The sequence below is a fragment of the Odontomachus brunneus genome, unplaced genomic scaffold (genome assembly GCF_010583005.1).
Source record: "Odontomachus brunneus isolate Ranch 3 - 2012 unplaced genomic scaffold, Obru_v1 Obru_scaffold_018, whole genome shotgun sequence".
In the NCBI taxonomy this organism is placed as follows: Eukaryota; Metazoa; Arthropoda; class Insecta; order Hymenoptera; family Formicidae; genus Odontomachus; species Odontomachus brunneus.
Window position 1 is genome coordinate 1158795 of NW_022639468.1, and position 16931 is coordinate 1175725.

The 16931-nt window shown below is 42.1% G+C and overlaps 1 protein-coding gene across 4 annotated transcripts in view; it reads right to left on the reverse strand.

Moving 5' to 3' along the window:
- The window catches only part of LOC116841788, an 82823-nt gene that overhangs the window by 12401 nt on the left and 53491 nt on the right, over window positions 1-16931 (reverse strand). For 2 of the 4 annotated variants that reach the window (XM_032810155.1, XM_032810159.1), the window contains exons 7-11: window positions 16680-16904; window positions 16032-16092; window positions 1880-2006; window positions 1193-1309; window positions 465-603 (exon numbers count right to left, since the gene is read on the reverse strand). In XM_032810155.1, coding sequence (XP_032666046.1) covers window positions 465-603; window positions 1193-1309; window positions 1880-2006; window positions 16032-16092; window positions 16680-16904 — 669 coding nt within the window. The remainder of the gene's footprint in view (window positions 1-464; window positions 604-1192; window positions 1310-1879; window positions 2007-16031; window positions 16093-16679; window positions 16905-16931) is intronic. The other 2 variants (XM_032810158.1, XM_032810156.1) reach the window with 2 other exon arrangements.

The window sequence follows — 16931 nt, forward strand, 5'->3', positions numbered from 1 at the left end:
TAGCGTCAAAATAGGTGTTGAATGGGATAGCGAGGCTGAAAATAGGATCAAAATTTCGACTCGTGATATTGTTTCACAAAATTAGAACAACATGAAAGCAAGTCGTCTCATCACGCCAAAAAAAATATGAAATTTCTTGTTACACAATCATTTCTACGAGACCCGTGCACATTCCCATAATGTTCTATATCGGCAGTTTGCTCATTACACTTAATGAAGTTTACAATTTGATTTGCCGGATGCCATTCGAAAGAAGTTCAACTCGCATCTCTTTAATAGTTTCAAGACTCTCCGGGGTTGGAGGAGATCAAAAGTTCTGTTTATATAACATTTAATTAAGAAACTTGCACACACGTGTGAACGGCAATAATTAGCATGCATTATGTAAGCCCGATTGACGCTGATAATATTGATCACGTCATCGAGAACGTTAATATTCCTCATAATGGATGGTTAATGCTTACAGTGCACACTGCAGGATAATAACCATCGCTGTCGGGTAGCGTGGCGTCGTCCAGTCCCAAAAGTATTACAGCACCGTAGACCAGGCCGCAACCAACAGCAGCCATGTTATTCAGCCTCGGGCTTGAAAGTTTTATGCTTCTGCCAATATCGAAGAATAATGCATTTGAGTGATTTATCGTAACGATTTGCATAGAGATTCGTCGATGGCAAGTATTATTTCCACGAACGAGCCGTATTCGTTCCCCGATCGTTAAATTGCAGTTTATATTGTTTTCAAACTTAGTAAAATAACCGTTTACTGTTGCAAAAAGGGTTTATCGTTGTCTATTGTTTCGTATCGGCAATTTAATGGGGAAATACGTCGGCGTCAAATAAACTCGAGCTTGATAAACATCTCGACAAACACCACTCAGGCTCGTATGAATAATCATTACCTGAAATTTATTTTAAATAAAATATTTGAATTCGAATTTAGAGTCAGATGTACTGATGAACTTTTCACTCTAATCGCGATTGCAAGTATAATATCGCGTATATCATATGATTCGACTAAAAACCTCAAGATTTAACTTTGAATTCCGACCTAAGACTATCTCGCGTGAGACAAGTTTCATGTAATAACTATTAATACTGGGTCTGAGAGTTTCATGCTTTTATGCGATGTGCTCCACGTGTTTCTGACTCGATTCCGTTGTACTCGGTCCGTTACGCTGAATAAGAAGCTTACTTGTGCTTGCGGAAGTGGAGATTAAAGGCCAAGAAAGCGAGAGCTAAGGTAACGCCGACGCTGGCGATGCAGGTGACGGTGAGAAATGCAGCGGGAGCTATCGTCACCATTCGTAATCTACGTGCACCAACAAAACTCACATCACTCACATAGTCGCGCTGAGGTCGCGGTTTATATATTATAGATCGATGTTATCGAATGATGTGCAAATTACTTTAACGTGTTGTCTCGCGACCTTGTAATTGGCGGCGCTATTGCCACGCCGTTATTAAGCTAACTTGGTGCGAGCTGTAATTACAACACGGAAATGTTGTTGACGCACGTGGGCGCAAATTGAGCCGGCTAAATATTTGACTGGAATGATTGGCGATGTGTCTCGCGGTCATCTATTCGTGTAATGTTAACGACATCATTAATTTCTCAACACTCGGCACAATTATTAATCATATCCGGTCTGTAAGATATAATGAAAGCACACACATCAGCAGCGTTAAGTACTGATCTCATCGTTCTGTGCCCTCCCCCTTGACTTCTTTGCATTGTTCTTATCCTTTCTGGATCTGTTTGCTCTCTCGAATTGAATGTCGACTTATCGATACGTCAGTCTGGACAATTAAGTTTCGATCTACTCAATAACGATTAAATAACTCAATTTTAGCTCAGAATGATAATGCCGGTAATACATACCGACAGACCCTGCGAGCCGCTGGCACTTGCCCCCCTCCGGGCCATCTTGTAGGCGCACATCCTGGACAGTTCATTATCAGTTTCCCGTCTTCGGGAGTGTAGATAGCTATTCTTCTAATATTGTGTCCTGTAATCGAAAAACTTTGCGATCAACTATCCGAAGTGTGTCACGTGGCAATGGCACGTTGTCGGAAGGTGATTGGTATATTCGATTAATCTTCCATTAAATCTTCCATCACGCGAAAATCTTATCTTCCTTAACACGGAAATTGCTCGGGGCTAATAAACCACGTGATTTTTTATCAAATATTCGCTATATTTTATGTTTGCTCATGCCACATTTTTTGGAATATGGAAATCGCAATCAAAACATAAAGTGAACAAAGTCGCATAACGGGAAAGGGAAAGGGAATGCCGTTGGGGTAAAGACCGTTGCTTTCATTTCGAATTAAAATGTTTTCATTCTCCTGTATTATGACCTTTCTCTTTTTTTCTTTCTCTCTTTCTCTTCTTTCCTTGTGAAAACTCAATTTCGTTCGTACATCGGCAAATAAGTAATAGGAAAAGATCGGAATGTCCAAAGGGACGTTTATTCAAGTTGGAAACGTAATTTCATCTCTCTTGTCTTTCCCGATTGTTTGTACAACTGCTGCCTTCTTTTCTTCATCGAGAGTCATTTTACTCATCCAGGATAAGGATAAGAAATTAATTAGCCTTTCTGACGTTGTCAAAATCATGATATAATGAAAAGAATTGCAGCGCACAGAGACGTGCGCGCGTGCATGCCAAAGTCCCAAACGATTTCTAATTACTGTCGATCAGGTTTCCGAGTGTCCCTTCGAACCTTAATATAAATTCTAACAAAACAGACGCGAGTCCCGCGGCATGCCGATGATTATCTTTTTATTGGGAATGGAATTACACAGAGCACGTGGAGGTGTTGAAAGGACGATATTGATCAAATCGAGACTTTAATTCCTTCCACCTCATCGTTCTGTGTCCTTAGAAAATCCATTACTCGTTCCTTTCACTCACAAATTCGTCCGGCGATTTATCCGCCGGAGTCGATAAGCTCGGATATTCGCGGGGTTGGAAAAAAACGATTGGAGCTGTGCGTTCCTTGTCAGCGTCGCTGTCGCTGCAGCTGTGGGCCGAAAAATTTCAATGAAAAACTTTCGTATAACGAATTAAATAGCATCCAAGCCATACAAGGGATGAATTACGTTCGCATAAGCGTAATATCGACAGGGAGATAATTATACTCCAATTCTTTCTCCATTCTTTAATTGAAACGCTAAACTTTATTCATAAAGAAATTAATATTATAAAAGCAATATTAAAAGATGAATAGAGTTTAGTTAAGAACTAAATTCATTTGGAAGTTTTACTTAACTTTAGCTAAAAACTAAATTGTAGTTAAAAAGCAAAATTTGGTTAGAAGACCAAAGTTTATTATGTTTTAATTAAACTTCATCAATCTTTTAATTATATTCATTTTTTAATGTTGTTTCCCTACTTTATAAAATGACGTTACAGCATATAACAACAGCTGATCCAATCTTGTTGTTTGTTACCTGATTTTCTATTTGATAGGAAATTGCTAATCTACTATATTTTAGCGATACAACTCTCTGTATCGGTAAATCGGATTCTCAATTTCGCTCGTAATATCATGCAGATCGATTCGTTGATGATGCAACATCGAGATTGCCTCGCATCGATTTACTGATGAACGAGCGCATGGTTTCAGAAAATCATGCCAATTCGGCCGCGCGACTTTGTTGCGGGTGTTGCGCGAACGAGTGGAGAAGTTCTTACAGCTACGTACAAATTAGGTCGGACAGCGATCGTTTTCTGCAGCTCGTAGTCGCGGAAATATCGATATGTCTGTAATGAATCTTTAAACAGGTTTCTTTCGTGTTCGCCTCTAAAAGTAAGTGACAGCGATCTGGAAACCTTGCCAAGTTCTCAGAAGCGCAATCGATTATTGCATTCTGCTCATGTACAGGTATACGTACTCTCTCTCTCTCTCTCTCTCTCTCTCTCTCTATATATATATATATATATATATATATATATATATATATATATATATATATAACTAACAGAGCAGTTTATTATTAAAAAGGTAACATCGTTTCGTCGAGACACGTGATTTTTTCTGCCGCCAAATTTCTCAAAACGTTCGTTTTACAAAGCTTTTATGGAGAAAACTAGATTTCCGGGGAGCGGATATAGTCCGACATCCTGCGCGAGAACAATACTATTGCCCGTAAAATTCAGATGTAATACACGGGACGTGTTCGCGGAGAGACAGCAAAGCCATTTAATAATTCATATTTTATCATTCGGGCACGTCGTAAAATAGATAAATTCAGTATAAATCAAGAAGCCGCGCTTGAATAAGCGAGAAGGCTGGATACCACGAATAAAGAGACAACGCGGCTCCGTCGGTCCCATCCTCGGAGCGTAAACTCCCGTTAAGTAAATTTAAGGTTTCAGAGAACTATTTATCGTGCGAAACACCCACGCGGGTCGAGTGGTGCCTCTTGTCAACTCGTTTCTATTTTCATTACACTATCCTACGAGCATTCCGGGACGCACTTTATACTTTGGTCGACGATCTTCTATTGTGACATCAAACACTGGCGCAACTAGAAAGCGTCAAGCTAAATTTCATTTGAGAAGCAACAAAGAAAGATAGTCATGTCATTACATTTATTCTTTCCCCTAGAGACGCAAAAGGAACGAACGCTCGCAACTTATGCCATCTACACCGCTTTTCTCCCCGTCTCGCGTTTACGTGCGCTTCTTTCTCGTACACGTGGAAGCACTTTAGCTCTCGTGTCTCATATAACTATAACTCGCAGTCTTAAATCGCGCGATAGAATTCTGCCAGAGTAATTTTATCTGCCGCTTAGCACGGAGAATATTTTTAGAGCCGCGCTCGCAACATTAATGAGGTTCTGGCGTTTGACCAAATATAAGAGACTAGATATAAGAGTTAGCTAGCCAATAGTCCCTGGAGATTTTTCATTGACTCTTCAGGTTCGACGGAATTTGCAGAGTCAATGCAGAATCCAAATTTCGACTCGGGCAAATATTCTCAGCAAACTCTCCTTTAAATCCTTCATGAAGGAAACGGCAATAAATTACGATCTATAGCGTCAAAGGAGTGTAGTCTGCATAAACGCTATTTATATATCTAGGAATTCTACATCGACATATAAGTTCGATGATATTTGCTGGCTTAACGTAGAATCTAAATTTCGATTTGGAGAGCTTTGTAATCCATCCTGGTAATATGTTCGTTCCTCTCTTTCTCTCTCTCTCTCTCTCTCTCTCTCTCTCTCTCTCTCTCTCTCTCTCTCTGCATCGCGCGTATTCTCTAGGAAATTTTGCGAGTTCTCGCGAACGATGCGAAGCTATCGCCCGACGGCAAACGTAGAATTAGCGCGTGATTTCGTGCCGGCGATAAATTGCCGATTCTCCGTCTGACTGTATCCGTCCGATCATTCTGAAGGCAAACGGCGGATAAAAAGAGATCAGTTATCTGCGTTTTTGTGCGATTTTATATTCTGTCTGTTTTTTTTCCCCTTTCTTTCCTTCCCTTTCACGCCCACCATACTCCAACTCCTCCACTATGCCATTGCGACATAACTTCTGCTACGAGCATAACCGCCGTAATATTTCATGATAAAGCCGCGACAAAGTGCCCGGTGACTGTCTCTCGCGAAGCTAATCCCGCGTGCAAATTGAGCGCGACGAATTTTAGACGTCGCATTTGGGATGCGTTTTGAGTTGCCGCGGCGAAGCGAATCGATAGCACCACCCACTTACTCACCTCCACTCTGTCCATCCCTGCACTGGGATTAGATTCTTTTTTGGTTGACTGCACTCCACCACAGCGCAATAAGGTAAAGGGTTGGCACGGGTGGCGGTTGATAACGAGTAATGAGAAATCGGCGAAAATGACAAAATGAAATGGCGATACGAGAAAAGCTGGCGACGTAAATACAATCGTCAGGTGGCGAACAAGGAGGGATATTGCTCGGCTGTCTGTGAAATAAGTGAAGACTCCGTTCGGTCGGCTATATACTCCGCAAGATAATCGGAGAGACGATCGTTATCTCTCACTATCGCAAGTAAAATTAAATTCGTCCGCGCGCTCCAGTTTCCCCGTTCGCTCGCATCCGATTTCCGTTCCTAAGTGATACGCGAACACTTGGTCCATCACTTTCCTCTTCCAAGGTTAACAACTCGAATCGATATCTGTGACGGGTCGTCGAGTCTTTCTTATACGCTCTATGCCATATAGGACTATATACACGGCAAGAAGAACCAAATATCTGATGAAATATGAACGGACCAGAAAATTTCGGCTGAAATTTAGAACTTAACTTTCTGATTGACTAGAAATCTTGTTAGCTCGAACAGAATTCTGGTAACTTCAGTCAAAATTTTCTAGTTCGTTCATATTTCACCAAATATTAATCTAATTAAAGTTTCTTTGTTCTGTGTACATGAAGAGAATTTTATAGTAAAAATTACTATAGAATTTTAGAATTGAGGGATAGATCGACATTCTATAATAATTACTATCCTTTCATTTCATATGAAATATAAGTTACTTATATTTTAGAAATTAAAATGTATCATATTTAGTGAAGTTTACTATGTTCCTTAGCAGGACAGACAATCTATTATTTTTACTGATAATCTATTCCTGGACTATTAGAAACATAGTAAAATTGAAGGTAATTTATATAAAAAAAAAACTTTAATATTCTCTTCGTGTATGATATTTTCTTTGTAACCCTCGTTGAACCGAGGAACCACCATCCAGTCTGTTCACCCCATTGCTCTCGATGGATACCCTCCGTCCGTTATTACGCTCGGACGAGGGTACGGGAGGGATACGTGAAATCAACCGATCTCTGCCACTTGATTTGTCCTACGAAGAGCAGGGGATGGTAACCCCGGTTTGCTGTTCCTCCCGCGCGAGTCCTGGCGACGAAAATGATCGTCGCTTCTCGCCGGGGTCATTTTTACATTTGATAGATCAAATAGCGCTTTAGACGTTCGATCGCTGCAAACGAGCGAACGTCTAAATGTTAAGGGAAAAAAGGAAGAAAAATGAAACAAGAACAAAACACAGGACACAGGTGGCAAACACTTCAGATAGAGTCGACACCTATTAAATTTATCGAGACAGTAGGACCGAGCCCTTTATGCGAGCAATTTCTATCGGCACCGGAAATTCGTGGCAGTTCATTGACTTTATCTAAAATCGATGCCGCCGGCGCTGCTGAAAAAGAAGGCGCTTCTTCGGGGCTGCGAGCAAGGTTAACGAGCGCGTAATATACCACAGACACACGGCGATCGTGTTATCAGGTCGGCGTGAAAATGGCGAGAGGACGGGGAAGGAAGGGATGAAGCTCGAGGCTCCTCTCCTGGGAGAGAATATCGTCGTTTAGTCCGACGAAACCCGTAAGTTTTAACCCCCCGCCGGGGACTAAGTGTTAACCGCCTAAAAACTTTCCTAATGGCGACTAGTTCTCACCCGCGCAATTGTTTTTGCGTCAACTGACACGTAACTAATGATTCTCAGTCACGATACACAACGTAGTATGATTCCGCCAAGTCTCGAAAAGTTCCCCGTAAGGAAATTATACGCAGCCGCAAAATACAATGGGATCACAAATCGGTAGAATAAAACGTAAGACGGGAACGATTTCAAGCGCTGAACAAAGAGAAGAGGTTTAAATCTCGTGGTAACGCACCGAGGTTAAGAGGATCTCAACTTTAAATAAAGCACTCTGGATTATCCGCGTCTCGGTTTCTCTTTGTTGAGCTGACTAGTGGCGAGAGACGAATGCTAATATTTGTCGGAAACTTCTCTTGTTGGGATCTTTAAAAGCAATGGGTAGGGTAACGTTTCGATTGCAGGTTTGTCGGCACTTTGGATAGTCTAATCGACGGTTAGCCCACTGAATTGCGATCGCAGAATCGGAATACATTATAAAATGGTTGAGTAACATCGAGCAAGGATGGGTGGCATTTCCGTGCTGACATCGTCCTCACGTATCGTATCTGCGCGCGATTTTCCTTCAGCATAAGAAGAGAAATATTCGTATATGGATGAAAAGATCGAGGAGAATATACGTTTTTGCCTATCGGAGCTTTTAAGAGATTGTCCGAGCTTCCGTTTTAGCATCATCGTTTTGTTTCCAGCTGAACGACCGGCGAATACAGACACAAGCGCGAGAAATAATGAATCGCGGCCTGAATCCCGGATGTGCAGATCGAAGGTACACAAAAGTAAAGTAATATTGGACGATATAGTGGACGGGATACGCTGGAAATATTATATATAATATCTTCGACTACCCGACTACAAATTTGTTCCACACGGAAAAAAAGGTTCAATTTAACCTATGGTCGAGTCGAGCGTGTTCTATTTGAAGGAAACAGAGTTCCTGGTTCTTCTGGAAGCGAGTTTTATTCATAAGAATACCAAATTCACAAACCAAAAATTTCTTGAACCGAAACGTGTTTAGTTTGTCCATTGTAGGATTAAATTTGATTAAACTTTTCTCCGTGCACAAATCGACCTGATCCCAATAAGTTATTCGCTTTATACAAAGTGACGTCATCGAGTTCTGATAAGTTATATAACGCAGCGGGTTAAACAGGATCTTATTAATAATAAGGATTATTAATAAATACACGGAAAAAAACAATTCCGTTGGTGCAAACGAATTTTCGGTTACTCAAAGATCAGACGAAAAATCGGTTGTAGGAATAAAAAAATTCCTTTATGAGGTTTCTGTATAATCAATTGTTCTCAGTTACCTCAACCGAGTTTTAATATTGCTGATAGTTCAGACGAATATTTTCGGTTGCGACAACAGAAGTATTAGTTTTCATAACAGAGATATCGCTTCTGATCACCAAATTCTCATTTGGTTCCTATTAGATTGCACAAACTGAGATTTTTTTGCGTGAAGAGCCTTATTAATAATTAGAACCCGATAGTACATACGCAAATATAATTTTTTTCTATAAAGAAGAAAGTTCTTACTCAGTTTGTTTTTCTTTTTTAAAGTAATAGTTATCTTAACAAACAATATATTATATAAGGGTCAAGAGACTTAAGAATGCATAAGAGGTCATACAGACAGACACATACATTTTTTATTACACACACACACACAGAGAGAGAGAGAGAGAGAGAGAGAGAGAAATGAGAGAAAGAAATACTTGAAACGAGTAACGTTCACTTGAAAGTACAATATATAGTTTTTTGCATGTATCACTTTATACAACCAGATAACTGATCGGGATCAACCTGACTAAAGTCAGGCTTTTTGGTGAGTTTTTTCAGATGAATTTTTGACAGGATAAATTTCCAGTCAGACATTAGCCAGCTGCGCATAGTGTCGGAACGCGAGAACGTGCACGTGTGCGCGTTATGCATCCGCGAGGAGGCTTAATTTTGTGGAGAATTCTATGCCGGAATCGTAAGCATACCGTAGGTTAGCATTTCCGGGCCACTCAAATTATGCGTTGGTATTGTGTGTTGCTGGTGAGTGGCAAGAAGGGAGAGAGAGAGAGAGAGAGAGAGAGTACTCTTGATCCATTGTTCGCAAATTTTGAATATCGCCAAATATAGACAGAATTCCAACGGGAACGCATTCACGAGCAAGGCGTCAAGATTCTTTGATGCGAACGCCACGTTATTGATTATCGTGGCTCGTCGAGCGATTCGCGAGGCGAGCTGTGTCGAAAAAAAAAAAGAAAACAGAACGAAAAAAAACTCGTCGATGGTTTCATCGGGCCGACGCCGGTTCCAGTGTCCGAATTCGACGCACGTAAACTGCCATCGCGCCGCGCCGCAAATCTCGTTTTCCGCTGTAGATTTCCGCGCACGGTTTCGCTCTACATTTTGGATTTCTGACGAATTTCGCGTTTATTCAGATTTCGGCTCGTGTGCGCACAGCAGAGTTGAAAACGCGCGCGCGGGGGCATATTGTCTGCATGACGCACTTAGTCACTGCATTTTAATGGCGCAATTTCGCGCATGGGGTAGTGAAAGTTGCATGAATACGCGGAGCGATTTTCGATTTCTTCGGTAATACAGACAGGCGCAAGTCTCCCCGCCGTCGTCACGTCTCGTGAATGGTTAACCCGGTTGGAATTGCATCGCGCCCACGGGCGCGCGTCCTCGCGCCCGAGTGCGTCTTCTTGCGTGGAATAAATTTGAGAATTTCCGCAAACGGAGAGGCACACTTCCCGTGAGAATAATGCGAAAGTAATTACGACGGCATTTATCTTGGTTTTCGCGAGAGCCCGCCCACCCCCATTATTTGAACTGTGACGCGCGCAAGCGACGCGAGGTAATTGCACGCGCTGTAATTACTAACGCGCTAATGAAACCGCGCGCGAGTTAAACAGCACGGACTGAAAATGCTAATTCCCGTACGTAATGTCACTTTGTATCAGATAATATTAATGAGCGACACGTGACATTCCTTTCTTCATTCCTAAGCCTCGCCACTATGAGTGTAACACGGCTGATAATGTGATAAGCGTGCGTGCGCATACGCGCGCGAATCCACCTAATCCCAGAACCGACTTCAACACAATCTCTCGCGAATTTCGCGTCATGGAAAATATTAGTTTAGTCCGACAATATTATTCTCTTCAAACACAGCTCAGTCTTGTGATATCCGGTCTCTTGGTGCCCGCGCGCGCTTCTTTCCGCCGATTTCGACGGCGGAGTCCACCCTCGTTAATAATTCATGGACTTTTTGCGAATGTAGAATGCCGAATATCGTCGGTCGTGTTACCGCAAGATTCACGACTAACGCTGCTCCCGTGGTTTACATCCCAGACGGAGAGACACGACCGTCGTATCCGGCAGGTATATAAACCACGAGATCGGCAGCGACCCGATGTTTGCTCTGCTTCGTGTTCCCGCAACGAGAACTTCTGGGGACCCTTACGAGCGTTAAACTTCGACACCCAACAAGGGATTTAAGCGATTCTTCATTTCCAGGTTACGCTAACTCTCTTCTCTCTTGATCGCCGGTGGGACGTGGAGCCTCCAAGGGAAGTTCCACTTGTGCGACGACAAAATAAAACCGCCGACAATCTTTTTCTCTCTCTTCCTCTTCCTCTCCTACTTTTTTCTCGTGTTTTCCGATATAGGCGACGCTTCAACGTTCGCAAAAAAAAAACTAGCTGAATATGCAATTTATCGCTTTTCTTTCTGCCACGTTATCGAAATTCCGCGGCGGTGTCTTAATGCACGCGAATTTAAGGCCGCCGGGCAATGATTATAGCGTAAACGGATTTCATGCGTCGAAAGAATTGCGGAACCAGCCGCTGCTACCCACAGATATTCGCGGCTGGCACTCCATTTTCTTATCACAACTGCCTTATTCGTATTACCTCCGTGCCGCGAAATCTTTCTGTGCGCTTAGAATGGGTGCAAATTTTTGCGAAATGCATCTATGTGCACGCATGGTAGGCGAGCTGGGAAATATTATTGCAACGCAAATAAATACGGCGTGGACTCATATATAAACTTCCGTCTAAATATTAGTCAATTTATTTTGGGAAATGAATTATGTTGATAATCTGTTTTCGTATATTTTCTCAGTCCATTCTTTCCATCCCTATTTGTTTTCCTCCCTCAGCACTAATCAGAAATATCGATCTCTCTATGCAAGTCATTGCTTACTTCGACGGTTGCCGCAAGTGGCTATCATCGCGGAAATTATACTTTCTTGAGGGATTAAAGAGAAATGAAATATGATAAAATAATATTAATATTACGACATAACAAAGTTAAATTAATAGATAAATTAGTAGATATTAATAGGTAATAGTTACACTTATTGTTTCTTTTTTCTCAATGCTGCTCAATTTAATAATGTAAAATACTAGACTCTCAGTCATTAGCTGGATGTTATTGGAAATTAATATAAAATGATAAGCGTATAATTTGAGCGTATAATTTAATAATAATAACATTTAATAATAATAATAACATTAATAATAATAACTTTATTGTATGCTATAGAAGATCTTAAAGTTAGATGTGAATCACATTGATTGCCAATAAGAAAAATTATCATAGAGAAATTGTGTATTAGTTGGTTGCGAAATTACTTAAAAATATTATTTAAAAAAGATTTAGGCATATATCAATGGCACGCAGTAGCGTTTTATAGTATTTAGTATTAAAAGAAAAAAGAAAAAGAGAGAGAAAGAAAATGTGTGTAATGTTTATTTCCAATATTGAGTTGTCACACAGTAAACGATTGAGTGTGTTAAGAGAGCTAATGTCATATTGGAAACCTATAGGGAGCAGGCCCCCGGTGCATTTAACGTGATCATGATTGATTGCAATTAAATATTGAGGCTAAAACAGGTGCGTCGATTTTTCAGAACGCAATGCATAATGCACGTAATACCGTGTGTGTATTGAGCTCGACCTAAAACCACAATATCCATTTTCTTAAGGAGAAAGGTATATGTGCATGTGTGCGTGTGTATATAATATTATAAATTTATGTTACATTATAACAGGAGAGATTTATGAATCCATATCGCGCGAGGCGAGAGAGCGAACTCAGACAATGATGCAAAAAGCGTTTAAAATCTCATCCCGATCCGGCCAACAAGCAACGTGCCAACATCCAACGTTGGCAAGCGATAAATTTCACTCACGTCCGACAGTTTCGGCTGGTACAAGCTTGTTTAATTGACTAGCGTTTGATCCAACTCAGAGAGTGACATAAAGTAAATGATCGATACACACGGGTTTAGCTATTCTGCGCGTTACGCAGGAAATATTCGTGCATTATGGTATTCTAACTGTAAATAGGAAACGTTAAATAGCTCGCTGAGTCGCATGCGGCGAATAATCCGATAATTAAACTGAACGGCGTCACGCATGGTAAATACCTAATCTTGATTTGATTTGTCAGTTCAGTCGTGCCACCGAAGAGACCGAAGTGGGTCAAAATGTTTGGCGTACGGCGTACAGGCGTTGCGAATTTCCGAATTCTACTATCGCATGCGCGTACCAACACCTGCGACAACACAGGCTCGCGGTGGTTGCCACTTCTGCATTCGATCGACTGTTTATGCTGATTCGGCAACGAAAAACACGAGAGAGAGAGAGAGAGAGAGAGAGAGAGAGAGAGAGAGAAACGAAATAAGAATTCAATATAGAATACAAGAGACATCTGGTCGCGATTTTAAGTGTGAGAGGCATTCAGTTTTATAATTCAATGGCAGTTTCACGAACGAAGTTAGCAAGTCGCACAGTCGAGCTACGTCGAGTTAGGGAGTTGCTGAAGTCCACGTGATTCCCTCTTAGAAGCTTGCAGGGGATGAATGGAAATTTCACCGAAAGTTTTCACGCTGATTTGCCGTCGCTGCGACGCAACGGTGAGTCCTGCTGTCTATCTTTCTCTCTCGCCGGTTAATAATAAAATTCGCGATAAATAAGCGATAATGAATCCAACGTTTCGCTCTGCAATATTTCCAGAAAATACAAGAATATCGTTCTTATGGACGATATGTGAAGTGTTCCGACCAACGATACCGCGAATACGAGCGATATAATACATCAAGTCACGCGAGAGCAAAACAAAAAAGCAGAACCCCCAAGAGAGCAGCGGGGCAAAAAATGGCAAAAACAAGAGAAAATAGCTTATCTGCCCGCGATGAAAAAGAGAAATAAAAATGCGAGTCGGTTGCCGTGGCGGGTGTCCACATACGGACTCCCTTCCGATGCGCGCTGCAAAATGCGGCTAATACTATTTGCGCGCACGATATATCGTGAGAGATCTCATTTGCGGGGCCGAAATGGCGAGATTCACGCGGTCCGCGCGTGCAATTGAGCAATTTTGCGACAATGTTAACGAACGCAATTTCCTGTTCGGGACACGCGTGCAAATGCGCAAAACGAGAACGTGAGGGAAGAAATGACACGAGAAGAGCGATCGGGGGCTGAAGCATAGGTGTGCGAAATATCACTTTCTGCGCGGCATTCCCCGCTAATGTTTATTACGGATTACCTTGTGTGCGAATATCGTGGTGAGCGCCAACACAGTGTTAACGTGACGTTAACGATAAAAGGGGAGACTTTAATTTTTAATTTAATGCGATTGCTGTCTCACTGTGTGCGCGATTATTTTTACACACGACGATTTTTACGCTGTTCGCGCCTCCGCGAGCAAAAAGCCTCGTTGAAGTTAGAAGCCCAGAATTTTTGTGAGCATTTCGCGTGAGCTTATTATGTTTATTATTATGCGTATGTATTACCTTTGTATCTCGTTGCCATATAATTTTGACAATTGTTTGTGGACGCACCGTTCGGTTTACGAAATTATTTATAAATGCACCGTGCTTACCTGCGTCAATTGAAAGTGTTTATTCAGCTCAGTGGCGATAATGTGTGATATTGTATCAGATATAAATTAATCAGGCGAAAAGAATTTTACAATAAAAATCACTATAGAATTTTGTAAACAAGAAATAGATCGATATTCTGCATACAATGATTGACTTTCATTTCATCATTGACTTTTCATTTCATACGTTATTTATATTCTAAGTATTGAATATATTATTAAAAAAATGTGCTGTTGTCTAAAATGCAATCAATATCTTATTCGGTCAAATGCTGTATTTATAATTGGCGGTTTAGTTATGAATATAGCATTGCAATCAATGAAGCCAAAAGGACCAGTTAATATCGACAACTGTTCCCATTATTAATGCACTTTGCGAACGCATACAGTGTCATTACACGAGCTACAAACCGTCAATTTCATCGCTACAAACGTAGAAATTTGGTATAGCTGTACACGAATTTGTATACCACAAATTCCGCAGTGAAATATTACTTGCACTGATCAAAATCAGTGAGATATAAGACGGAGCAGTAAAGTGGAAGTGCCTTTACTGAAAATCAATGAATATTCACGGAATCTTTTATGATGCAATCAGAAACATTTTCACTGTTTCATTTCAAAGTATATTTTCAGCGAACTTTATTGTTTCTTAGCAAGATAGACATTACTAACGGTTTATTCCGTTGCACAACTAAAAACATGGTAAAATTGAAAATAATTTACACGAAAAGAAAGAATTCTATAATATTCCCTCCGTGTACATATGTAAATTATATAGTGAGTCATTGATATTAATATTTCATTCGACGCACAGGCACGTGATTGTCATTGACATTCATTTAAATGCATGAGACACCAGATCACTGTTCGCAAAAGTGTGATATTGGGGCAATTTGCCAGGCGTCAATGACAGCGGAATTGATCTTTCGGATTCTCCATATCAAAGCAAAGGATAAGTAATCTCGTTTTCGCAGGATCATGGAGATTATTCGCTACATCGGCACGCAAAGTAACTTTCAGAAGGAGGGTTGCGTTTTCTATTCGAGGTGGGACCACGTACGGCGCGATGACGCTCTATGTGGCGTCACGTATCCGCGTTTTGTTGGATCGAGATTCTAAAGCTCGGCCCGGAAATGCCCGTAAACAGTTCGTATTAGCGGGATACTAGGCACGTAACGCGGCTTGCAGGCAGAAAACTCATAAATTGGATTATCCGCGCGTCCACGCGCCAGTTATTCCCAACAAGAGGGATACACGATATGCCGCATCGTTAGAAACGAGCTATTGTCAGCGCTTTCAGCGCGGCTGTATCGTTTCATCGTGTTCCGTAGCGTAAGCTCTTACTCACTGTACGTTCCATACCGTTGTTGACAGTGGAGCTAAACGAATGAAGCGTAAAGTCCAGAGAGACAGAGAGAAAGAGGGAGGGAGAGAGAGAGAGAGAGAGAGAGAGAGAGAGAGAGAGAGAAACAGAACACTCGACGAAATGCGCCAGTGATTCGTCAGTGAAGCCTCGATTCGTGTCAACCAATGGCGTATATCGCGCCAAGTGTCGCTAAACCAATCATCCTCCGACATCGTGTTAGTTCGTGCCAATCAATTCGCGAAATTTGTACATTTTCTCGCGGCTTTCACGTGGATCCCAATACCGGAGGTGGAGATCACTTGACCGGGTTGACACACATCGACCTCGACGCCTTGTCGTGGGGACTTACCGTGCATCTGATAAAATGCTGTGACACCAACGCGGTCCGCGTCATCGAAGGAAACCGGCCCCTGCGAACACAACGGGAACAAGTGTATAACGCAGACCGGCTGTCGTGAAAGCGCGCACCCCCGTGTTTGAAGTCGTTAAATATTAAAAGCAACTAGAGTTTCATTATTATTATTAAAACCTCCGGCGTACCTCCCCCGACCACGAGTTTACTCTACGTTGGGCAAACTAATAGGGTCGTTACGTCGTCCTCGTTCGGGAAGAACTGCGCGTTATGAAGAGCTTTCTCTCTTCTCTTGACGGAAGTCCGTCGCTGCGCGAAGAGGAAAAGGCCGCAGTCAACGCTCGTGATGACTCGGCCTCAAACTTACCTCAATCGCTTCAGCTTCGATCACGTATACTTGAACGATCGTTAACGGCCCGACAAGAGAGAGGGAACTTCAGAGGGAGAGCTCGACTCGAAAAGACTGCGTTAATCAAAGGATCTGCGGGCGAAAAAGACGCGGGTAGCTACGGGATGTGGCCTACATGACCGGCTTTGCGAGGACTCGACTGTACTCCACTTCCCCCGTGGCTTTCCGCGGGCGTGCGTAATAAGCGAGCCGCTCTCTCTCGGTGCCTTACTTATCCTTCGACTGTCCCGACTAACCGAAACTCCGATAAAGTGCAGCAGCTTAAGCTGCTCCAGCAAACGGTAGGTGAGGTCCTTTCTCGTGTGCGTGTACCGCGCCATACTCTCGTTCTGTCGATTCAGAAGGACTTCAGTCCTGGCGAGGGCGAGCGCCATGGCCCACACGGCGTCGTACGTTTGCCCCGCGAATTTCGAGTACGTGACGCCTCTATTAGCCAGCTCCGAGATGAATTTCGCGCTCGTCTGCAAAATGAACGGAGAGGAGACGGT